Genomic DNA, 25,013 nt, shown 5'->3' with positions numbered 1-25,013 from the left:
AGGCGTTTGTATGTGGTAGGTGTGCTGGAGCTCATCGCCAGGCTGCTGCCTGTGGGGATGTGCCAGTCTGGTCCAGCCAGCGGCTGCAGGCGCGCTCAGGTGGCTGCTGCTCTTTCTGGGGGGGCTTGGGTGGGGGCAAGGGCAGGGTGATGCCCCTCGGAGAGGGCTGCTGGCCGGTGGGGCTGGCGGCTGAGGCTGGGATGGTGAGACAAAGTGCATGGCAGCTCCTTGGTCGGGACATGCTGTGCGCAGCGGTGTGCGACCAGGCGGGGTTATCCTTAGCATCCTGTAGGATCCCTTGGTCCGTGCACCGGGGACGTGTCTCCATCCGGGCGGGAGGTGGTGGGGGATGTTTTGTTAGGCTGCCCGCTAGAAAAGTGTGAAGCAGCAGAGTCTCTGCTGGGTGGGGTGGAACAGGCTTGATACTGTGCAGGAAAGCCTCCTAACCCTGCTGTTCTTGTCTTTCTCCCTCTAGGGCTGACCAGACTGGCTGTGCCCATGATGCCCTGAATGCCAAGCGCACTGGAAGCAGAGGAGACTGTGTCCCGTTAGCTCCTCCTCTCTCCCTCATCCCTTTAGTTTGGGTTTGTTTCTATTTATTTTGTGGCTGGGTTTGGGCATGGCCTTGGCTGGATGTGAGGCTGCTGCAATGTGGCTCCTTTGGCTCAAGCACCACTTGTCCATCAACGTTTGGACCTTGCTGCTCTTGGGGAGCACCTGGCTACCGCTGGCGGAAGGCAGCCCCAAGTCTCCCTTTAGGACTTTCCCGGTTACAGACTGGAGCTTGACGCACTTGGTGGTCCACAACAAAACCGGGGAGGTCTACGTGGGGGCTGTCAATCGGATCTACAAGCTCTCCAATAACCTCACGCTCCTGCGGACCCACGTGACGGGGCCCGTGGAGGACAATGAGAAGTGTTACCCTCCGCCCAGCGTTCAGTCCTGCCCACACGGGCTGGTCACCACCAACAACGTGAACAAACTGCTGCTGGTGGACTACTCGGGGAACCGGCTGATTGCCTGTGGCAGTGCCTCCCAGGGTATTTGCCAGTTCCTGCGGCTGGATGACCTCTTCAAGTTGGGTGAGCCCCACCACCGCAAGGAGCACTACCTCTCCAGCGTCAACGAGTCGGGCACCATGTCTGGGGTCATCATCGAGGTGCTGAATGGGCAGAACAAGCTCTTCATTGGGACGCCCATTGACGGGAAGTCAGAGTACTTCCCCACCCTCTCCAGCCGCAAGCTGATGGCCAACGAGGAGAACGCGGAGATGTTTGGCTTTGTCTACCAGGACGAGTTTGTCTCCTCCCAGCTCAAGATACCCTCGGATACGCTGTCCAAGTTCCCCACCTTTGACATCTACTACATCTACAGCTTCAGCAGCGAGCAGTTTGTTTACTACCTGACCCTGCAGCTGGACACCCAGCTCACCTCGCCTGACTCCACCGGGGAGCAGTTTTTCACCTCCAAGATCGTCCGCCTCTGTGTGGACGACCCCAAGTTCTACTCCTACGTGGAGTTCCCCATCGGCTGCGTGCAGGACGGCATCGAGTACCGCCTGATCCAGGACGCCTACCTGACCAAGCCTGGCAAGGCTTTGGCCAAGTACCTGGGCATCTCGGAGCGGGAGGATATCCTCTTCACCATCTTCTCCCAGGGCCAGAAAAACAGGGTTAAACCTCCCAAGGAGTCTGTGCTCTGCCTCTTCACGTTGAAGAAGATCAAGGATAAGATCAAGGAACGTATCCAGTCGTGCTACAGAGGGGAAGGGAAACTCTCGCTGCCCTGGCTCTTGAATAAGGAGCTGGGCTGCATCAACTCGGTAAGTTCCCGCTTGTCTCTACCCAAGCCAGGTTGTTTCTGGCTCCTGGCGGTGCTCTCTGGCCAGACCCTTCCAAGTGACTTGACCTGAGCCATCTTTTCCCAGTGGGAGGACTGGCCCTGTTAGGGCCGGGTGCTTGGCTTGCTCAGGAGCATTCCTTGCAGAGATCATGGCTTCATTGTGGGGCAGCCATCTGGGTTTGGGTTGCATTGGTGCCCGCAGAGAGCCCCAAGCGAGGGGCCCCATGCTGATGCAGGTGCCTGCTTCTGGTGCCCCTGCCCTGTGGATTTGGGGAGTGTCGGTGAGTTGGGCTGGGAGGGCAGGATGCTCAGTACTCAGGGCATCCACTGCCGCTCTGCTGGGAAATCCCTTGCAGATGGCACGTGTGAATTTTTGAGCATTGTGTCACCTGGGGCTTGGTGGTGGCCGAGCAGAAGGAGTTGGGGGCAGTAGGATGTGGGGGACGGGGAGCGCAGACCTAACGGAGGGAGGCAGGGGGGTTGGCGGTCCTGGTAGAAGTTGGTCAGATGCTCAGTGTGAAGGGACCATGTCCTCTCCGTGGGGTGCTGGAGAAGAGGACAGAGGGCACAAGGCATCGTCAGCGAGGTGGATTTTGAGCGTGGCCAGCGCAAACTGTTGTCCAGAGGTGCAGGAGGCGGGTGCTGGCATCCCAGAGCAGGGATTCCCAACCAAGGGAGCGCTCCCCTCTGTCCCCAGAGATGTGTACTCCTGCCTGGTGCTTGCCTGGGTCCGTCTGGCCCCTGCTTGTGGCTCAGCTGCTCTGTGTGGGGCCTATGAGCAGTGAGGAGCAGGGGACCTTCCCACTTGGCCTTCTGGGTTTGTTTTCCAGCTGAACTATTACTATTGCTGGATTTTTTTTCCAGGCAACATTATAAACCACGAGCGGTCACAGGGAGGCTACGGCTCTGGGTGGTGGGGATGTCTTACGCTGGACATCACCAAGCTAGGCTGGGTAGTCCCCAGGCAGGGTCAGATATTTGGCAGACAGGGGTTTTGGAGTGCTGGTGTGTGTGTTTGGGAGGGTCTGGTGGAGGTCCCGACACCCCTGCTGTCGCCCACCTACTCCCAGCCCCACTTGCTGGTGCTCAGCACCCATCACCAAGCCTCCAGCCCTGCCTGAGCAGGGTTTTGGGTGCCCAGTGATGCAGGCAGGTGGGTAGGGGTGTCCCTGCGGAGCAGCCCTGCCTTCCCTCCCGCCCTGCTCCCTGCAGCTCTGGAGGAGACAGCTAACAGCTGCCTGACAAAGTAAAGGGTTTGCTGTCAAGAGCGCTGGGCTCGCAAATCGGATTTTGGCTTTGAACTAATTCAATTTTGCTGGAAAATGATGAAATCGTTACACTGCTGCCTGTTGGGTCGCGCAGCTGCTGACTCCGGCGAAGGAGATGCTCGCCGCTTCCTCCCACACTCCCGGCTTGCCTCTCCCGGTACCCCATGGAGTGCCGTGCCCCCTGGGTTTGGGGAGGGGGCTCTGCCCCCCCTGCACTTTGGGGGTGGTTTCCTGGTAGGAGGGTCCTGGGATTGCTGCCTGGTGGCCAGCCTGTGCGAGTAGGTGGATCTCAAGGTACTCTGAGTCCTGCAGACGTGACTCTTGCACGGTGGAAGGACGTGTGCCACGATGGGGTGGCTCCTGCTTTCGAATGGGTTGGGGGCTGCTGCCCACCCCCAGGGGGGCCAGGTGGTGTTTTCTGTCCCTGTCCTGCTCCAGCTGCCAAGCAGAGCTGGGAAAGGCACGACTGGATCATGAGTCAAGCCCTCAGCCCCTTGCTGTGCTGAGTGCAAGCCAAACCAGCCCCTGTGGAGCACGTAACATCTTTCTGGCAGGAATTTCTGTGCCCCTAATAAAATGCAGCCACCTCTGGGGTAGGTTGTGGCAGTGATGGATCTCTCAGTGGTGAGGGCTGGCCAGAAAATAAAGGGTATGTTGGGTTTATTTTTAAGGAGGCAGAATGTAATTGCTCAAGTCAGTAGTTGCTTGGGATTTACACCCCATCTGTATGGAAAATGTCCCAGGAGCTCTCTTGCTCTGCTCCTTTGTGATGGCAAGGGGCTGAGGCTGGTCCATGCTGGAGAAGGCTTTGCTGGCACCCCAGTCCCAGACCCTGAGCCATGTGGGGATAAGGGATGCTCATCCCCCAGTGCTGCAGGGTAGCTCCAATTCTCTTGAGCAGGTGCTGGAACCAGGAGAAGAGGCCACCAGGCTCGGCAGCCAGCTCAGGAGATGTTAGTGGTTCCTCCCCGGCGCTGGCGAGTGGAGTGAATTCCTGTCTCCTGTATCTCTCTCTCCCCTTCTGGGATCCAGTGATCCAGCAGTGGGAGGAGGAATGGAGCTGGCTCGGAAGCGAGACCCCTCCTGCTGGGGCATTCAGACCTGAGCATGGACACAGCAAAGGCACCCTGCAGGACCGTCCGGTCCATTCCCCTGCTCCAGCCCCCCTGCCTAAATCGCTCCTGAGCCCATCCAGAGTTTTTGCTGCTTGTGGTGTTTCACTGAAGAGGGGTTCAGTGTTGTGTAGCCCGGCTGTTGCCCCTGTCCGGTGCAGGGACTGGAGGTCTGCATGCCCATGGCCAGACATGCCCGTCCCCAAAACGGGCAGACGAGGGTCTGATGTGGCAGGGCTGGAAAAGGGCAGCAAGTGAACCAAAGTGGGCTAGGATAAGCCAAATCCTTCCCGGGGGTAGCCAGAGAAATGCAGGTGTTAACGAACTGTACCACACCGGGATTATTCTTGGGCAGTGGTTAACGTGCAAAAAGCATGTCATCCCAGCCTGGCACTTGGTACCTGCCTCCTGCAACCTCCTCCCTGGCTCTTCGTGTCCCCCCTCATCCACTATCGAAGCCTTTGGTCGGGCGCAGGGGGATGGGGTGAGCCTGTAACGATGTTAACTGGTGAATTACTGGCTAATTAATAATGCTGAGTGGTGCGAGCCTCACCTCTGCTGTCTGCTCCCTCATTGCTTTGGTAAGTGGGCTTGAAGGGAGGCAATGAGACAAGGCATGTCAAGGAGATGCCAGCTCCTGCTTGGTCAGTGCTGCGGGCCCACTTTTCCCCCTCCTGCAGGCTGCTTCTCCTGGGAAATCCGAGTTTCCTGACCCTATTTTGGGGAGGCGGGTTAGTGCCAGGAGAGAGGAGAAGGCTGCCACACTGAGGAGGTGGGGGCCTGGGGTGTCTGAGGGCCAGGGGCAACCAAGAGGGTGCCAAAGGAAAGCACCGAAATAAAAACAAAAGAAAAAAAATTTTAAAAAACCCACAAAACCTCCCCCCCCCAACGAAACAGCCCTCCCCCTGCAATGGGCTGAGGCCACGGTCCCTGCAAACACCCGTGCAAATGGGAGAGCGGGCAGAGCTTGATGCCTCCTGCAGATCCCAGCATCCGCAAGCTGAAACGCTGCAAGGTCACCAGCCCTCGCATGCTGTGGTGCGTGTCGGTCCCTGCCGGCACCAGCCAGGGGACAGCTGTCCTTCTGTCCTTCTGTCCTTCCGTCCCTTCATCCCTCCGTCTCGCCTATCCCCGCAGCCTGCATCCGCCAGGGATGTCAGTTGGTGCCGTAAGCCCCGTACTGCCGCCCTTGGCCCAACCTCGCCGTGCTGCCTGCCTGCGCTTCCCTAAACGAGGCAGTTTGCTGTTAATGAGCTAATTGTCGGCGTAATTATTTATCGAGGTGGTGTCGGCATCGTGGCGGCGGCAGCGGGCGCTCCTCGCGGTCCCAGAGCGCAGCTGTATTTGTCGTTTCCCAGAGAGTTTGTTGAGACAAAGCAGAGAGGAGTAAACACCGTAAACATCTCTCCTCTTGCATATTCAGCAGCCGAGGGGTTGGAGAAGCTGCAGACTGAGTGTGGAGAGAGCACAAACTGCACCCAGGGGCTGCCGGGGCTTAAATACCTTCATGGCGTTGCCCTTAACTCCTGTGCTACTGCTGGCAGCTGAGTGGAAGGTGCTGGGGTGCTTTACTGGGGCAGAAGGGCTGTTGGGGCCAGAGAGCGTTTTTTTCTACGCAAAGCGCCTGAAGGATCCCAGCTATCCAGATGTGAGCTGGGTATCGACTGGAGCATCACTCTCGTCTCGCTCCATGGTTGGGAAAATAATTTTCTCAAATCTGCTGTTTTAAAATGTCTAGCCTGGTGATGCAGAGGAGGATGCTTAGTGCGTGTGGTGGCTGATGGATAGGAGAGGGCACTTGCAAGGCTGGGATTCAGAGGATGGGTGGAGAGGTCCTAATTCTCCTTTCCCCCTTTTCCTGTGCTTGCAGAGGCGTGTGGTGCCCCCCATTCCTGTTTTGGGGATCCCCGCATCTCTCACGCCTGGCTGTAGGAGTTCCCCCAGTTTAAGGAAGGATGTGCAAAGGTCAAGCGGGGAAGGGAGTCAGTCTTTGGCTATATGCTAACTCAGGCACCCAGCAAAAACAGAAGTTAAAGTAACTGAGGAAGCAGCCCAGCATCCCCAGATCGCCCGGGGAGGCCAAACGTGACTGGCTGGCATCATTCCCAGTCCTCCCACACTGGAAGGCTGGCACGGCCCCGAGTCCCCACTGCAAGCAGGAGTGGGGCCGCTGGCCTCGGGGCTGGCGTGGCGGCACAGCGAGGAGGGCGAGCAGCCTCGCCGTGGCTGCAGGACCCTGACGCTGTTGTGGCTGCGAGTGCATTGCACGGGGGCATGGAAGAGTGCCGTGTTTTCCCTCCTCCCCGTGGGTGACTGCGGGTTGCTGGTAGGAGCTGGTCTGGGCTGACCCTTGCTTCCTAGGCAGTGGCGAGTGGGAATCACGGAGCTATATACTGCCCTTGTGTACGTGGAGCTCGGGAGCTCGGCGTTTTCCCATATGCTCTGTGCACATGCTGTATGGATTTAAAACCCCTTGGGGACTGGCATGCATTTGGAGGCTGCTGCTTGCCAAAAAAACCTCTCTCCCCTTTAAATTCAAAGTTACATAAGGAACCTTGTGAAGCAGAAAAATCCCGTGGCTGGAGCAGGCTGTCTCCCCGTTGGCCATGCCTACCTTGCCGCCCTAACCTCCTGCACCCAGGCTCGCTGCCACCCTTGGGGATTTGGCCAGAGCCCCTCGCTGCCTGGGACAGGCCGGGGGCTGCTGGGGATGGATTTTGCTGGTGCTGTGCTACCACGTGAGGCCATTGCCTAGCATGGGACCTCCGGGAGACCCATGTGCCCCCCAGGCCAGATGGATACCCGTGGCCAGGGTCTGTTCTGCTCAGCAGCAGGTCAGGGTGACGTGGCAAGGATGCTCGATGGAGGGGGCGAGCGCTGTGGGGCTGGTCGTGGTCCCGCTCCCCCGCCTGCATCCCAGCTTTCAGAGGCGGCATCCCTCTGGCTTTGCCTTGTCCTCGCCGCAGGTCCCTGCCGTCGCAGCCCTGAGGCCGGTGCAGCCCTGCCTCTGCCTCTGCCCAGGCAGAGCTTGCAAAAGCTTCTCCCAGACCCGTGGGCGAGCGCTGAACAGAGGAGGCAGCTGGCTGAGCCAGGCGCCTCGTCTGGGGCAAGGCAGCATGAAAAAAATGCGGGGATTTCCCGAAGACGTTCCTGCGGGAGGAGGAACAGGGCTGGCAGGTGGGTAGCGTGTTTGCTGGAGGCTCTGCTATGTGAAATGAGGCTCTGTCAGGAGCCCTGACCCGTTTGTCTTGGCACGGCCTTGGCTGGGAAATGTTTTGTCTCTGGGGGAAGACTGGGGTGCAGGATTCAGCCCCTCCTGCCTTCCTGCCAAGCCGTTTTCTTTTTGAAGCTAGTGCCGGGGTGAGGAGGAGAGGGGTGTGTGTGTGCTGGGGAGCTCGTGCCAGCATCCCACATGTCTGCGATGGTAGCAGCAGGGATGGAGGGAGCAGGGATGCTGCGCTGGCTCCTGCTGGGTTTCTAAGTGCTGCTCTGTAAGATACAGAGGACTGAGAGCCTTGGTTTTGGTCTGCAAAGCTTGTTCAGATGCAGAGAGGGGCTGCATGCCTTGGATGTGTCCCAAGTGCCTTACATCAGCGCGTAGGGAATTTTAGGGAAGTGTTGGCTCATCCTTTCCCTTGGCTGGTGAGGTGGAATGACTGGGACAGGAGGGGCAAGGGAGGGGGCTGCCAAAGGTGCTATAGCTGATGGGGTGGAGGTGGGAGATGGCTGATGGCCATCTGGGAGGTCCGGCATGTCAAGGCATTGACAAAAAGCTCATCTCTCCTCTTTTTTCTTCTGACAGCCACTGCAGATCGACGACAATTTCTGTGGTCAGGATTTTAACCAGCCGCTGGGTGGGACCGTCACCATTGAGGGGACCCCGCTCTTTGTGGATAAGGAGGATGGGATGACCTCGGTGGCTGCCTACGACTACAGAGGACAAACCGTCGTCTTTGCGGGCACGCGGAGCGGGAAGATCAAAAAGGTAGGAAAGCCCTCACTGATGCTGATGGGGAGGGATGGCCGCTCACCTCACTGGCCCTTTGGGGGTGCAGGTAGGGCTCTGCCTCCACTGTAGCATGACTTGATATATTGGGGGTAACATGCAAAGGGCCAGTGAGGGGCAATTTCCCCTTGCTCCTCTCTGCCCACAAAATTTAGAAAACCTCTGTCTTTTGGAAGGGTTATAACCTAGGGAAGTTGAGTCCTGGCTGCTGGTGGATGAGACCCCATCTCGTTGTGTCTCAGGGCGGTTGGGTTTGCCCTGTAGCTGCCACAGGGCAGGCTCTGTCTGTCCGGGTCTGTATGGCTTTGCCATTGACCTGGGCAGAGTGGGCGGAGGTGGGTGCTGATGGCTCCAGCCCGGCGCCGGGGAGACTTTTCTCCCCATACCCCGCCACGGCACAAAAGGCTGCTTGTTGGTGGCAGTTTGCAAATAGCTCCGTGTGTGCCTTTCTCTGCCTGCATCTCCACAGGGCACGGATTTCCTGTTATCATAACATCGTGCCTATAATTACAGCTCTACATGCCCTGTATAAACACAGCTTGCATTAACTGCATCCTCAGCCAGGGAAAGGCAGTGCGAAGGTCTTGGTATGGGCCCTGCCAGGGGCAGGAGGGCCAGGGCTTGGCTGGGGGGTCCGGCCCGTTGCTCTGTGGCTTGCGAGGTGCTCCAGCACCCTGCGTTTTTGTCGCTGCTTCTGATCTGTGCTGGTCAGGGTGCCCTGGAGGAGGCAGGAGCAGAATGCCATTGCAGGCAACAGTCCCCATATGTCCTGCTCGCCCTGCCCATGTTCCCCCTGGACCCCTGACCTGCCTGTGGCCCTGCCTATTAGCAGCATGTTTAGGGGCAGGGGGGACGTGGGCAGCATGTGTTGGGGTGGGGGGCAGGATGCCGGTGGTCCTCTCCAGCCCCACATCCTCTGCCTGGCTTTCTGCGGTCCTCGGTGGGGGCATGGCGGCGCCAGGGCTGAGCAGGGCTGCGGGGAGCTGACGGAGGCAGCTCGTCCTCCCTTCCGGATCGATGAGGGATCCGGAGGGACTGGTGTCGCGTTGCTGGCGGCTCCTCCTGCTGCTGGGCTCCAGATGGGAGTTTTTAAATGGGTATGGGAAGGAAGGAACGTGTGGGAGGAGGGTTCACAAAGCCACAGGGACAGTGTTACACCTCTAGTTCCTTATTTATCGAGAGAGGCTGACAGTTGCTTTTTACACAGCAGATTAGTTTTTTCTTCTCTCTGCTTTTTTCAGTTTTTCTCTGGTCTTTGCACCTTCAGAGCCACTTGCAAGTGGTGACCTAGGGTGGGTGCCTGGCTGGGGTGCAGGCTGCATCCTACAAAGTCATGGCTGGGGCCAGGACTTGGAGCCCAGGTGTGGATTGAGCATCCTCCTCTCCTGCAGGGCTTTCCCCATCTCTTTTTTTGCTGGTTTCTAAACTCGGTGCCCCAAAGAGCTGGTCTGGCTCTCTGGCCCTGTAGGGCACAAGGACATGGAGCAGGAGCTCCATGGGGAACGAAGAGGTGGGTCTCAGTCCTGTCCCAGCACTGGGATGCCGGGCAGCTTTTGTAGGCTCGTCCTGCTTGAAGCCCCCAAAACCCGTGGGGTCACAGAGCTCCCCGATGGCAGTGCGGGAGCACTTTGCAGGCTCCGAGCCCTGTGCTGCCAGGTCCCCCCTGCTCATCCCCTGCTGTGACCTTGGGGTGGGCAGCCCAGCCTTTCTGCCGCAGCCCCTGCCCGGCCAGCCTGGCAAAACGCTGCCTCAGCAGCTACCTGATCCTGCTGCCTGGCTGCCGGCAGGGCTGGAGGGAGGGGAGAGCTCCCCCCTGCCTGGGGAGTGCGAGAGGGGGGCTGCTGACGTGTCCCTGAGCGGTGCTGACATGTCCCCAGCCAGGGGATGGGACGCCTGGCAGGGGTATGGCCAAGCGTGGCCCAAGGTGGCTCCCCCAGGCAGAGGGTGTAGGAGAGGTGCATCCCTCGGCAGCGGTTGCGATCCATTTGCTTTTAAGGCGCCGGCGTTTCTCACCATCCCCTTGGCAAGCACCTGTGTTAGGCTTGGCACAGCCTGGTGGCTTCTCTGCCCTCCTGCCGGTCCCCCCTGCCCTTGCCAGCACCCCCTGGCATCTCCTTTGGGGAGAGAGGGCTGCACCCACAGCTGGGTGCTCCCCTCCTCATCCCCAGGAGCCCTGTAATGGATGCTGCTCTGCTGAAGGAGCACCAATCTCACCATCTGGGCCAGGGTAAGGTCAGGGCAGAGTGACTGCTGCGTCTGGATTTTCCTTGGATGGCAGCTCCCGTGCCCAGCATTTGTCCAGGCTGTTGCGTGCAGACAGAGCCTTCCTTTGTCCCCCCCAAAAAAGCCACGCGAGCCTCTGGCTGCCCTGCAGCCTCTCCCCAGCCCTGCTGCCAACAGTTGCTGCCGCGAGGCCGGGGTGCTGGGCAGCACCTGCTGCCGCCACAGCTGCAGGGAGACCCTAATTTCGGGGGGGGGGGTGGTGGTGGAAGGATATTGCAAGCAATGTCAGATTTGCAAAACCGGCTGCAGGCTGGGATGGGGAGGCACTGGAGGCGATGGAGATACAAGACCCCTGGGATGCTGAGCGGGTCACAGCAGCGAAGCCCATGGCAGCCCCCTCTCAGCTTGCTCCTGCAGGGTTAGCAGGCAGGCGGTTATCTTTGGCTGGCCCTGAATTACGTGGAGAGGCCAGGCTTGGAAAGCCCTCGGCCCCGCGTGCTCGCTGACCTCCATGCCAGCAGTCATGGGATTGGGGAGCTTGGGGAATTCCTGCCGCTTCCCCGGGTGAGCAATGCAGGGATGACTGCTCATGCTGCCGGGGCTGGTGGTGAGCCGCTTCCTCCACGGTCCTGAGCCGGTGCGCTGGGGACCCGGCCTCGCACTCTGCAGTCTGAGGGTGCTGCGGATGGGGAAGTGACAGGGGGATGTGACCCATGAGCGTGCTGGAGGAGGGAGGTCCAGGGGATATTTGCACAAGGAAGGGAGGCTTGTTTTCTAATGCTTGGGTTTTTCTTGGAAACCACCTGCCCTTGCTGGACAATCTTTTTATTGGGCGGTTGTCATTTTCCCAGGTTGTCTGTCTTTTTTTTTTTGGGTGGACGGAAAGCTGCGTGTGTAATTGCGATGGGAGTGCTCAGTCACATGCTGGAAAGGCACGTGTGACACTGCACCCGTAGTCACCTCTTAACCTGCGTATGCCAGGGACTTGATCTTGGTTGTGCTTGAAGTGTGTCGTATGGAGTAGAGGGAAGAAGGACGATGCTGGAGGGGGTCTGCTGGTGGTGCAACCCCATCCCAGTAACTACACTGTGCTGGGCTGGCTGCTCGAAGCCAGGGCAGTGGGGCATCCTGGGAGGTGCAGCGCAGAGACCAGGCTGCCCTCCTTAGCTTGCCATCTGCTCCTCGTTATGCAAACAAGGCACCGCCTTAGGGCTCCCCTGAGCTCTGGAGTGGCCCTCGTGGGCTGACCCAGTTTTGGGTGCCGCCTGGTTATTTTTGGGGGGGGTGAACTGAGCTCCTGCCTCAAAGCAGCTGATGGCTCCTTGCCCACTGCTGTCCCCCAGCTGCTGCAGAGCAAGGAGGCTGCGAGCTGTCCCTGCTGCCACAGCCCTGCAGGAGATATCCAGCACTACCTGGGATCCAGGCGCTGGCGATCCCTAAAGTGGGCATGGTTGTGGGACCGTGCAGCCAGTGCATCCCAGCCAGGATAACATCAGACTACACATCCCTTGCAGCCAGCCGAGCTCTCATTTTTTTGAGGATTGCCCAGTCACCACCGCAATCCCTGCAGCTCCCTGCCCCATCCTGAAACCGGCTGGCCTCAGGCGTGAACGCATCAGGACATGTTTCCGTCGGGAATCTGCTCCCCCCCGGGGCTCGCGCTTGCTGCAGCTTGTTTATTCTCTCCCGTGGAAAGCTGAACTGGCCCCGCATCTGGCTTCTTTGGCTTCTCCACTTTAATAATAATAATAAATAAACTCTTCATGCTAAGTGGGTCATCCCCATCCCTACACAATGGGACGTGCTGCTCCTCTCCTATCCTGGGGAGGGTTGAGGGGGTCCCCTGCAGCCCCCTGTCCTGCTGAGAGCAGGGAGATGGGGGTGCTTCGGGGAACCGGATTTGGCAGCCCATGGAGGCACCTCCTTTGAGTAGGGTTCTCTTAAAGCTTTGGAGAAGGATGCTTCAGTGCGTTCACAACCCTTGGTGTGTCTGGGCAGTATGACCCAAAAATAGGTGCTGTGGGGAGGGGGAGCTGCTGACTGGGAGCTTTTCAGGAATTTCCCTGTTGCCTGCTGCCTCTGTTCCCATCATGAGAGCCCCCATGTGTTGGCCTCTTGGGTATGATGCATGACCTGATCGTGGTCCACGTGAGCTGGAAGGAGAAGCCGTCAGGCTCCCTGCCCACTCTGCCGGTCCCCATCCCCGTGGGTCCCTCTGCTTAGTGCTCAGGGTAAGCGGCTCCGGCTAAAAAGGGGCCCTTTGTGTCTCGGCGCGTGAAATCCGGCTCCTGGAGTGCGCGGGAGGGCTCGGCCCTCCCTCGTGACCCTGCTGCCGGCTTCCCTACTTACTGCCTGCGTCTCGGTGGGCTTTTTTGGGGAGGGGGTAGATTTGGGGCATGAAGCCTGCCCTGGCGGTGTCAGCCAGTGACCCTTGAGGACTCCCCGAGCATCAACCCCGGCGCAGCCCCTGGAAATCCTCTCCTGCCCATGTGGTTGCCTTTCTCCAGCTGGCCGCCCGGCACAAGGGCCTTTTGTTCCTCCTGCCTCTTCTCTGTGCCCTCTCCCGCTCCGTCCCCATCCCATCCCATCCCCTGGGGACCCCTCGCCCCCTCCCCACACGCACACAGCCCCCGCGGGCGCCTGCGCCCAGCCCCGGGAGGGAGATCTGCTCCTTGGAGCATGCGTCTGCGCCTCTCCCCAATCAATGGCAATAATTTTATTGGCATGACAAGGTAGCTGACGGTTGCCAAAGTGAATCCATCAAATACCTCTCGGCGGCTCCCTGCCCCCTCGAGAGCTCTCGCTGGAGTCGTTAAGCTGTTTTAATCAAGGTGGAGGCTGGAGAGCTGGTGTGTTAAGTGGATGGAGTGGTGGGGAGGGGGCGGCGGAGCCTTCCCCGTCCCCCCGTTCGTGGCGGGGAGCGCTCGGCATCGCCCCGTTCCTGCTCGGCAGGAAGGGGCCCCGCTCGCCGGCGTCAGGCTTTGTTGAGCCGCCCGGCTCCGAACAGGATGTCTCATTGTTGGAGGAAACAATTAGAAATTCATCGTGAACCGTTGGCCTCGGGGACTGGCCAGGGCGGTGGGGCCGGGGCTGCAGGCAGCTGCCAGCTCCGTCCTCGCGTGACTCCTGGAGGGGGATGCTGCCGGGGTTTGTGCTCCCGCCTCGTGCGGGATGGATGGGGATGCACGTTTCCACGCTCCTGGCTCTCCGAGGGATGCTCCAGCGTGCTCACGCCGCCTTGGGGAAGGAGACTCCCTCCCCCCAAACCCCACTCCTTCCACCCCCTATGGCCCTAGGCTTTTTGACTCACGAGCCATAACCCTCTTTTTTTTTTTTTTTCCCCCCCCCCCCCCCGCATCTTCTCTGCTCTCTGCACAAAGCCGGCAGGTGAGCGAGGCCTGGGAGCCTGGCGCCCGGCCAGCCGGGGAGGCAGCAGCAGCCAGCCCTGCTCCAACCTTCCCCGCCAAAAGTGCTGACGGTGCACGTCTCGCCTCTCCCTGGCTCCGGCACCGGGCGCCCGCAGGCAGCACGCTGCCTAACACCCATCCATCAGCCCGTTCTGGCAGCCGCCGAGCCGCTGACGGGTAAGGCAGCGTTGCTGTCGGGCTTTGCCGGTGTCGGGGTAAGGTGACTGTTGGGGAGCGGCGTGTTGCAGAAGCTGGAGGAGGCTCAGGGATGGAGGTGGATCCCCAAGACCCCGTGTCTTCAAAAGGGCTGCTGGACGCGAACCTGGCTTCTGTAATCACCTTGAAAAAGGGGTTTGAGGGCAAAACGCCTCTCGGCAGCCCCCTGAGCCGGCTCGGTGCTGCTCCGCGGGGTGTGCTCAGGAGCTGGCGGGTCTGTGTCAGCCAAACGCAGCAGCATCGCCTTCGCAGCCGGTCCCTGCAGACCATGCCATGCCCTGGCAGGGGCTGCCACCCTGGAAATAGGGTGGAAATAGGGCTGGGAAAGGAAAAAGCAAGAGCCTGCGGGTTTGTGCCTGCCTGCCGTCGCTCATCCTGCCCATTGTTGCAGAGCCGTGTAACGCAGTGGTGGCCGTGGCTCTGGGAGTGCTGGGAGAGCCAGGAGGAAGAGCGATGCTTTGGGGTCGTTGGTGGGGATGCTGAGCCCCCATAAACCTCTGGGTGAGAGTCGCTAGGGGCCTGTGTTAGGAAAAGGGGTGCGTGGACTTGCCCATCGCTGGGGCTGTGCAGCGCGGGCAGCGAGCCCTGGGCTTTCCCTCCTGGCTGGCAGGGTTGGTTTGGTTGGTGAAGCATGAAGCTGCTGAGCATTTTCTTCTGCATCTGTCTGCTGCCAAGTGTGGGGCTGTGACCCCTATTCTGCTGGGAAGAGCGGGAGCACGACTCTTGCTTTGGACCTCGCCTCTTGCTGGGGACCTCTGCGGTGGCCCCGCGGAGACAGGGCAGGGTGAAAAGCCACCCCATTGAGATGGTAATGAGCTGGGAGGCCCCAGCTCTGTTGGGTCCCTCCTGTTGGAGCCATTGTGCCTATTCACTGGCACAAACACTGACTAATTTTGGCTTTTCAGGTGGGAGAATAGCCTCGGCCTCCCACCAAAGGCAGCTGAGGAGGAGGATGCTGGGAGCCCCGCAGCTCATCAGGAAGGCAGTGGCTTAGGCTGCGAGTATGCCTGGGTGGGAAGGGGCAGTGCTGGTGTCCTGCCTCGCCTTTATGCAGCCCCATTAACCCAGATTTAATGGTGCCTGAGGAATTTGCCCTGAGCCCTTGGCCCGCTGGAGGAAGGAAGATGCGTGCTCAGCAGGGGCCAAGCTGGTTTCGATGTTGTCTGGGGTCCCCGTGTGTCCCAGCACTGCCTCAGGTAGAGACGTGACTGCGGAGAAGGTCCCCGTGGGCTGACCTCCCCTCTGGACTGGGAGGAAAATCCATCATAAATCAAGAGCGAGGTGGAAGTGTGGTGCGGCACTTGGGGATGTAGGATGTGGACTCCAGCTGCCCCTTGGTGGCTGCTGGAGCCCATCACCCATCTCTGAGGCTTTGGTACATGTGGGGGTCATTCATCTCCACTGCAGGTCCAGCCGGGGATGGTGCTCAGCCTGGAAGAGCTGCTGTTTGGCCTCCGTTATCTTCTGCCGTTGTTAGTTATGGGCTTTTCTGAAATGGAGCAGGAGAATGGATACTAATGGCAGGCTGGTACTAACAGGGAAGGCAGCAGGAAGGTGCCCCATGGGATTGGCATTGTGGGGTGAAACACGGAGGTGGAGGAGCTGGGGCAGGCGCTGGGTGGTGGTAAGAGTGCAGACCCCTGGGACTGCGCCCCTGTTTGTCCTGGGGGCTGACTTTGTTGGGTGGTGGGGTGTGGGACAGGAGTTAAACCCTGTCCCGTCAAGTACCCAAGAACCACCTGGGGTGGGACCGGAGTGCTCAGCCTGCATCTTGCCTGGGTCATACTTAGCCTGCGTGATACAGGGCAAACAAACCTGGGGATCAGGGCTGTGCCGGTAATCCTGCCGTGCCTCGTGGATGAGCACATACCTGGGAGCGCTGCTCATCAGAGTGACGGAGCTGTGGCACTGGGTTTTAGATATGCCGCCCAGCTGAGGAAAGGCGTCTCCCAGCCTTGGGGCCGTGCGTGCTAATCCTGGCTTAGGCCACCACAATAAGGATAATGCTTAGTGTTTTACATGATGGTGCTTCATGATGAAATGAGTTTGATGGGTTCTCGCTTTAATCCCTCAATTGGGCGCAGTTGTATGGCTGAGGGTGAATTGGAGGAGGCTGCTGGGCAGAGCTGGGGCGGTTTAGTGGGACAGAGCATCTCAGGAAGGGCAAGAGGAAGATCAGAGCCCCGAGTCCATGGGATGGACCGCAGGTACTGCGTCCACTTTCTGTTCCCTTTCTACCCAGAATGGAAACATTTCCCATTCTTACTTTTTTCCTCCATTTTGCCTTTCTCTCTTGTCTCTCCTACCACCACCAGTGCTCAAAATAGCTCCGGGTGCTGCACACCAGCCCCACATTCTTTCTCTTCTGCCCTTTGGGGGGGTCCTTGAGGTTCCTGTATCTCACTTTTGGCTGATTGGAGGAGTGGTGTTAAAGGGCTTTGCACTGAATAAACCTTCCTGAACCCTCCCCAGCTGCTTCCAAGCTGGGAAGTTTCCCCATAACCCCCTCTCTCCCTTTCCTTAGCCATTGCAACTGGGTCGAGACTGGAGGGGGTGAGCAGGGCTGCAGCGAGGTGCAGCAGGGGACACGACGGGCAGGGGGAGTGCCATTGTTTGGGGTTTGGCACTGGATTTTGGGGCCCCCGGGTGCTTTCCCTGGGTGGCCCATGCTGTACCAGAGTTGATCCTGGCACTTCCCCACTCTTTGTGCGCCCACGGGCCAGCCGCCGGCACGAAACCTCCCCATGGCAGTGAGAGCAATTGTCTACATGGGAAGCAATAGTGGGAAAGTTTTATTTAATGGATGCTTAGTTCTTTTAATGCCATTTAGCAGCTGGAGAGAAGGAAGAGAGCCAGCGCCGTGTGACAAGCTGCCTCTCTGCAGACCGATGATGGGCTGAGGTGGTGGGGAGCATCCCTGTGGTCTGGCAAAGAAAGGCAGGATAATGTGATAGCACTTTAATTTTGCCATGCTTTGTGCTCTTGAGGGCAGCATTGGTCGGTCGCTCTGTGCTGGGACAGATCTGGCATGGCCAGGGCATTCGGTGCGGGGATGCAAGGAGGGGTCGTGCCGGTAGAGCCAGTACTGGGGGAAGCATCTCCCTCCTGCCATAATCCCTATATGGGCAAAGGAAACAACACCAGGCTGAGAAAAGCCCGCGTGGTTTTTATTAGCTACAACCCTAATGATGTATTTTGGATTGCTCTCCTGCATGGATAAAAATTACCAGACCTTGAACAAAGGGAAAAAAAAAGGTCTCTCTGACCTTGAAGCTGTTCGTTCACTCGTCTTCATTTCATTCCTCTCGGCTGGGGATGCGGGTCAGTTTTGGGTGCTATTTATAGTCTGTTTCTCTTGACGGTTTTCTTTACAAAGTGAAAGGTTGTCACCTTTGTTTCTGATACTACAGAGAGGAGCTGCTCAAGGGAAAAGGAAGAATAAATGAGAAATTTTTCAGAGTGTTCCTGTATGCGGCAAAGCTTTGTAATCTGGAAAGATCAAAAAGCCCCAGACTGCCGTGCCGAGCTCCTCGTGCGGATGTAACCAGGGTCCGTGCTGCCTGGAGGGGTACGGGATGATGCTCTGCCATGCTGGCTGGTGGCTGCCGGGACCGGTTGGAGCCTTTATCCACTCCAAAAAGCTTTCCCTTCCTGGGCAGCCTCACTTGCCTCTTCATATCTGGCACGGGTGGCTTGGGTTGAAACAGCACGTTAGCTTAATTCTTCCCTTCTCCCTCCCCCGTGAAAGAAGCCGCGGCTGCGTTTCCCACTTTCACCAGAGCTGCCCACCCAGTGGAGTCCTGCTGCTGAAATGGCATCACCCGCCTGCGCCTGCATCCCCTCCTCTGGCCCCGTCCCTAACTGACAGACTCGTTGAAACAACAAATGTTGCCATAATTTAATTTTCAGGCAAACAATAGTCCAGGGACAATGTTAAATTCATGAAACTGGCTTAATGCGATGACATTTAATGAAGCAATTTGTGCGCTAGCATGGCTGTGCGTGGCTCTGGGGTAGCGGGGATGCTGCTCCATCCTGCCGGGCAGTCCCTCCTTGGGAACAAATGGGGGAAACGATGCTCTGGGGGAAAGGGGTGTGTGTCCTGCTGCTCCCCAGGCTGTGTGTGCTCTTGGGGTGCAGCTTTCCCATCCTGCTCCCCGATGCTGCTGCAGTGCAGGCTGAGAGCCAGTGGGTCCAAGCTCTGTGGTTTGGCTGGGAGGGGAGGGGTTAATGAGAGTGTTTTGGGGCAGGAGGGGGCTTGCTCTCTACAGGATCTGCCTTCCCTGGTCCTTTTCTCTCTTTGCCTGGAGCCCTGGGAAGGTCCCTTTACCCTCACAGCCCTTGTGTGTGTGTGTCTGTGTGTCCGTCCATCCGTCTGTCGGTCAGTGTCCCTGGTGGGGCAGGGCCAGGGAATTGCCATCCAGGGCTGGGCACCAGAGGAGGGTTTGACAATAGATGGCTCCAGGCAAAGGGCTTCTGGCCATCCTGCTGCTGATCTCCTACTGCTCCTGGAGACCTCTTGTCCCTGCTGGTCCTGGGGATGCTGCTTGGCGAGGGCAGGCAGAGTGCTGAGAGGGGAGAGGAGCCTTGTCCTTGTGCTGGATCTGTGTCCTGGAGGGCTTCTCCTTGGGAGCGAGGAGGGCCGTGCAAACATGCTCTCTTCCTCCAACCCTTGCTTTGGGGTGCAGATCCTAAACCTGAGGTGCTGTCGCACCCCATCTCCCATGCATGCAGCACTGGCTCTTCCCAACAGCGATTGCCTCCAGGGCCACCCTGGGTTGCAGTATCCACGGGACTGTAAACTGAGGCTGTTCCCTTTGTAGCAAGAGGTAGGAGTGATGCTGCACTGGGAGAACACAGGCTTGTCTTTGGGGGAGTAACGGTTTGCGCAGCAGGTGAGAAGCAGCAGTTTGGAGGGCGAGGAGCCTGGCTGCTTGCTTTGGAGGTGGATTGGATTTGTGCCACCCCACCAGCATCCCTCGGGCACCGTGACATCAGTAATGCGTAGGCTTCTGCTGTGTCCCGGGAGAGGGTTCCCCTGCCGTTTCTTTCCCCTCAGTGATTGACAGAGCCCCGTAGATCTTAATTATGTGCTGGCATCCGCAGAACAAACCTGGTGCTGCCATAGCTGCAGGCTTAATGCTGGCAATGCTGCTTGCTGGGCTGGGTAGCTGCTGAGGTAAGGGGCTTCCCTGCCTTTTTGGGGACAACTCGTTGTCCTTGCCACATGCGACAGGCCTCTGGAACTGCACGGGTGGGAGCTGGGGCAGTGGCGGGTGAAGGGATGATGTTAAATATACGTGTGGATGATTTTGCTCTGGCTGTTCTCTGGTGAAGCTCGGGGAGAAGGGATCTGGAGACACATGGATGCTGTCTCCTTCGGGGTGGGACTGGGGTCCCATTTCCCACCCCAAAAGAGATGGCATCCATGTGTCTCCAGCAGGGCTTTTCTCACCTGTAGAAGTCCTCCTCAGCCCTCTCGCATCCTGCCAATCCTCCCAGCAGCAACCCCTACCAAAACCTGAGCTCCACCAAACTCGTGTCACTGGTGATGCTCTTCCCAACCAGGACTTAAAGCTAAGTTTTCACTGGAAGATGCATCAAAATCCTTCCGAGGGTGGATTTTGGGCTTAGCAGGGGTGCTCCTGGGAAAGCTTGAGGTCTGTAGAGCAGTTTGCAGTCCTGGAAGCTGTGAAGGCAGCAGGTCTGCTGGTCTCAGAGGCTGGGTCAGCCCCCAGCTGTTCCCTGGTTCCCCTGGCTTTTTGCTTTCTGTTGATGGCGGTCAAAAGTTAACCAGTAGCTGTTGAGCAAAATGCAACTGAAAAAATTCACAGAGGAAAAACATGATGCAGTTTTGATGTGTGTGTGTGTATATATATATGTAATTATTTTTTTTTTTAAAGCTTCCAAAAATAGGCCTGTGTCTTGGCTAGGGTGACTGCGTCTGTAATTAGCTATGGAAAGCAGGTGTCTTAGCGAGGCTGGTACATACACAACCACGCAGAAAGGCTCAGCATCCCTGGTGAGGAGGTTAGGATGCGGGACCTCAGGGGTGGTGGGCACGGCTGGAGGGCTGAGGGATGCAGGCAGTGGGCTCCCGTGGTGTGCTCTGTGCTGGCAGCTCTCTGGCAGAGAGAGGGGAGCAGCCTCTACCCCCCTGGATGGAGATGCTGGATGGGGTTGGGCTCACCGCCACCACGCTTTGTTTCATGGGGGCGTGATGCATGTGATGGTTTTTGTAAGAAATGAGCAAAGTACTTTGAAAAGACCCAAACCCACAAAAACTGCACCTTGCCTGTGTGGGCCGTGCCAGCTGATTCCCACTCTGAGCAAGGGATGGGAACTTCCCAAATTGAATTCTCCATTTATTTCCCCAGAGTTTCTCCGTGTTACTCTCCCTCTCTTTCTGGTATGTTTATGAGCCTCGAGGGATCTGGTTTTATGCTCAATGTTTAAAATTAAAGATGTGTTTCTCTTCTAGCAGGTGAGATAAACACCCCCGGTCTCAGCTGGGGGTTTCCTTCCTGCCTCTCCTTCCCCCCCTGCATCTGCCGGTGGGAAAGTGTGAGCCCGCAGCTGGAGCAAATAACCTGGGAATGAGATGCCTGGGCTCTCCTCCCAGGGCAACGAGTCGGCTTTGATGCGGGATGTGTGAGCTTTGGCTTCTTCCTCCAGTGCCTTCTTGTTTTAAAAGAGGGCAAAAATTGCTACCTTTGGCATGGGCTTGGAGGAGCAGGGAATGGGGCGGCGGGGGGAGCTTCAAAGTGTGGTTCACCTCGGCGACTAAGGGCATGCCCTGTGATGATGCGGTAACGCCGCTCATCTGCAGGAGGGCTCGTTAAGTTGCGGTAACTTGGATGTACGGCAGCGTCAGCGTTTCTGGCCAGAGGCTGTGTGTGGGCTGGCACAGCTTGAGGTGGCATCTACCGCCTGTGGTCCCCGTGGGGTGTGCTGCTTGGGGTGCCTTGAGAGTGTCCCCCTGCACCTTGTCCCCTCTTTAGCCACTGATCACAGAGGTGGAGAGCAACTGTGTCCCACTGGCTTAATGGGAGGTGGAGGGGCTTGCTCTGTGCCCCTTCACGGAGTCCAGCATCACGGCTCGCCTTCCCCTCTGCAGCCTCATCCTTTCAGACCGCAGTCGGGGATGTCTTTCCACCCGATGCCTGCTCACCCGGGCTGCTGAAACAAGACCTGGGCTTCATTTTGGAAAGGGAAGCAATTAAAGAGCATGCAAACAGCTCTGGTCCTCCCTGACACCATATCCACCCAGGTGGCTGTCGGTGCCTCCCTCCTGGGATGGAAGCGTCTCCGCACACCTCTGCTTGGCTTTGTTTCCCCCCCTCCACATCCTGCTGCAAGCCTTGGCTATAAACCCAGCCCAAATCCCCGAGAACATGATTTTTCAGCTGGGACTTGGCCCACCGTGCATTTCTGAGTCAGTGCTGGAGGTGGTACCCCATACCTGCGGATCCAGGGTATTTTTGCAAGCATCTAGTGAGCACCGAGTCTTGCCCTTGGTGTCCCTGCTGCGGGTGGCAGCTCTAGCCAGCCAAGGCTGTTGAGTCAAAACTGTGTTTCCAACCCTCCTAACCTCCCTAATTCTGTTTATGCTCATGAGCAGAGAGAAACAGAAAGAGTGAGTGAGCGGTTTTTAATGGCTTGCAAGTTTCTGGTGATGTTTTTTGTCAGGAAAATGATGGTCGTATAGAAGCAATTAATTGGAGGAAAAGTTTATGGTAATAAATGTCAAGAATGTTTCAAGGATGGTTTGGATGGAATACATTTTTTTTTTTTAAAGCCTCCCAGTAAAAACAAAAACCTTGCCCTATTTTGAACCTTGCCAAAGAGAAACAACTTCAAAACTTCAATTTTCTTTTTTTTGGGGGGTGTGTGTGTAACGTTTAAGTGCTTTTTTTGTCCCCCTCAGCCTGTGCTCCTTAAACAAAAGCATGTGTTTTCCTGGCGTGGCTCCCCAGAGGCAGCTCTGCCGGAGTGGAGGGCAGGGGCTGCGGAGGTGACGGCCGCACAAGTCCAGGCAAGTCCTGGTTTTTGGCAGGAGCTGGAGTCCTCCCTTTTTCGGGGGGGAGGGTGGATGGGGGTGGACTGTGGTCAGTTCACTTCTCCTGCCTGCACCGCCTGTTGCTCCTCTCTGCCATCCGCGGATGGCGATGCCCACAGCCAAAAGGAGGAGCAAGCTATAGGCATGCGCGGAGTACTTTGATATCCCGGGGCAGAAGGTGATAAAGGAAAAAATTAATGCTTCAGAGTCATGTTAGTGCCTTGGCTGCCACTCCCTGTGCAGCCATCGTCTGCAGCTCGTGGGCTGTTGGTAACCCTGCTGTCCCTCTTGCTCCCTAGAGCAATGAGGGCTTGGGGAGGTTGGCATGAAAAAAAAGACATTTTACGTGGGAAGTGATTTCCTAGGGGGGGTGTCTGTCTCCGTGCGTGGTCTGAAACGTCCCTGGGATGCTGCGGCTGCGTGAATCTGCTGGGAGCTGCGCTCACCCCAGCGCGGCCGAGCCCTGCTGCGCGCTGCCTTCCAGCCGCAACCGTACCTTTGGCCCCAGCTGCGGGGCTGAGCGCTGGTGTGTTTTTCATAAAGGCTCTTAATCACATACAGGATGTTTCTGTTTGTTCAAGCAATGAAATCACACAAACAACCCACCCCCAGTTTGGCTTTCGCAGAGCATCAGCTGCTCGACCCAAGTCCTAGGCAGAGCCGGAGCAATCCTCCCCTCTCCTCCTCCGGCTCTCGACCCGGCAGAGCGGCGAAAGCGCGCCTTTCATGCTGCGGACATGCCCTGGAAAGCCGCCCGGCACTGGGGACGGGATTAGATTAGGGCTGGGAGCCGGGGCTGACTCATCGCTGGGGCTCGCGCTTGGCCGAGGTGGCGGCAGCATCTCGCGGGAGCTGGCGGCGAGGCTGGGAGACCTTGAGCCGGGACCAGCCCCACGTTTTGGGGGCTGGGTTGCAGGCAGGCTCCGTGCGAGCGGCGAAGCCGGCTCAGACCCTCTCCTAAGAAGAGGGTGGTTGGTTCTTGGGTGGGTCGGAGGTGGGTTGCAGGCGCCGTCTCATTCCTGGGTGCTGGGGTTGTGTGTTTTTGCGTTACCCCAGGCAGCCAGCCCCGGATGGGGACGTTGCAGACCTGCCGCTGCGTCGTCGTCTTTTGCTTTGGGCTTCGTCCTTCGGGGTATTAAGCGGAAGGAGAGCAGGAATGTGTCAGGATGGATCAAAATAAAAAAAAAAAAACCCTGACTTTTTTCACCCCTGTTGTGCTCATCGGTCCCATTGCTGCCGTTTCCATGGCAAAGCAGCGGGCCCGTAACCCAGCCTGCCCCGTGCTCCTCACCGTTTGGAGGAGCAAAAATCCTCGGAGATGATGAGAATAATTTAACAAGCCATTAACGAGAGTGGGGGAAAACACCGGAGGAGCTGGAGCAGGGTCGGGGCGGGGGTGCAGGGAGGCAGGGCTGGTTTTTGGCAGGGAGCAGGTCACGTTGGCAGCCTGCTCGCCTCGCCTTAGATGTGTTATGAAGTTTTGGAGGTTGCTTGAAAAGTGTCTGGGGAGCGGTGGCGAGCCAAACGGGCCGCGGGCCAGCTCGCAGCTAAACATGTTGTTGTGTAAAATTGCAGTCAATTAATTTAAGACCTGCCAATTTCAACTGCAAAGCGCTAGGAGGTTCTGTCAAGTTTTCAATGGGATAAAAAGGGGGAAGGGGGGATTAGTTTTCAGCACTTGGAAGGGCATATAGTGATCCTCTGCCCGATCCTGCAAAGCACCTCCTCCTCTCTCTGCTGCTCTTGGTTGCAGTAAGCTTGCTGCCATTGATGTTAGAAGTCCTTCTGGTGTGTGCCATTGGGGCTGAGATGGCTGAAGGATGGCAGCCAGAGCCCAGCGAGGTGCTGATGGCCATTTTAGGGCCTGGGGAGGCACTGGCTGTGGGGGGATGACCCAGTCCCCTTTGGCTTTGCACTACTCCACCTCCATAGTCCCGTGGGGAGCATCCCCTCTCCGGCATCCCGAGGTGGTCTTCCCCAAACTTACCCGATCCTGCAAGAGTGGCCTGATCCTTGGCATGTTGGGCAGCACGCTGGCTGTCTGAAATAGAGGAGGAGCTGGAAAATGCTCAGGGCAAGCCCAAGAGATGCCCCACGTGCCGTGTGTGCAGCCCCAGATGTCAGAGCGATCATTCATGATGGGGCATATAGGCTGGTACCTACCATGTGAGAAAACAACCTGCCCCAGAGAGCTGATGGCCATGTGTGCATGGTGCCTGAACCCCAAAAAGGCTCACCCCCCCCGCCTTCTGTGGTGGCAGCGGCATGGTGCTGCTCTGCACAGAGCCCCTCTCTCTGGATGTGCCCCGCTGCCAGCTACTCCCCGTTCCCCTCTCGTGCTGCAGGAGCGTGGCACCTCTGGTAAGGGGACCCTGGCTGGAAACTCCGGCTGGTGTTTCGCTGTGTTTGCAGCAACCTTCATTAGAAATGTGTTTCCAGGGTTCTGGAGAGCGTGTGTTTGTACGTGCATCTGCGAGCTGGGTTTTCTTGGTTTTATTTTTTTTTTTCCTTGTTATTTTTTTCTTGTTTTACAGCTTAATGAAACTTCTGAGAAAGTGCAGCTCTGCTTGTGAGTAAGAATCATGAGACTGGTGGGGCAAGCCGGCTTCGGCTGTTTCCCTTGGGCTGCTTGCAGCCAGTGGTGGGGCTTAGATCCTTCTCGGGGCTGCTTCTGCTGGGGACCTGTGCATCTCTGGCTGTGCCTCAGCTCTCCCTTGTCCTTATCCCAGCTTGCTTTTCCATCTCCGAAAACACCATAGCTTAGATTTACACACGCATGTGCATGTGTGTGTCTGTCCTTTCTGTGGTTTCATCCCAGGGCTTTTGCTGTAGCCTCTGCCATCACAGCTCTGTGTCCCCAGGACACCCTCTTCAACCGCT

General features: G+C 57.9%; 1 protein-coding gene across 2 annotated transcripts in view; it reads left to right on the top strand.

Moving 5' to 3' along the window:
* The first annotated feature begins 619 nt into the window (after window positions 1–619).
* The window catches only part of PLXNA1 (plexin A1), a 105,481-nt gene continuing 81,087 nt past the window's right edge, over window positions 620–25,013 (top strand). Inside the window, exons 1-2 of one of the 2 annotated variants that reach the window (XM_010571769.1) lie at window positions 620–1,822; window positions 8,025–8,207. In XM_010571769.1, the coding sequence (XP_010570071.1) occupies window positions 620–1,822; window positions 8,025–8,207 (1,386 nt within the window). The remainder of the gene's footprint in view (window positions 1,823–8,024; window positions 8,208–25,013) is intronic. The other variant, XM_010571760.1, reaches the window with a different exon arrangement.

This window comes from Haliaeetus leucocephalus, unplaced genomic scaffold (genome assembly GCF_000737465.1).
Source record: "Haliaeetus leucocephalus isolate CR32 unplaced genomic scaffold, Haliaeetus_leucocephalus-4.0 Scaffold2, whole genome shotgun sequence".
Taxonomy (NCBI): domain Eukaryota; kingdom Metazoa; phylum Chordata; class Aves; order Accipitriformes; family Accipitridae; genus Haliaeetus; species Haliaeetus leucocephalus.
Note: the sequence above shows the minus strand (reverse complement) of the source record. Positions and strands in the feature narration are given on the sequence as shown.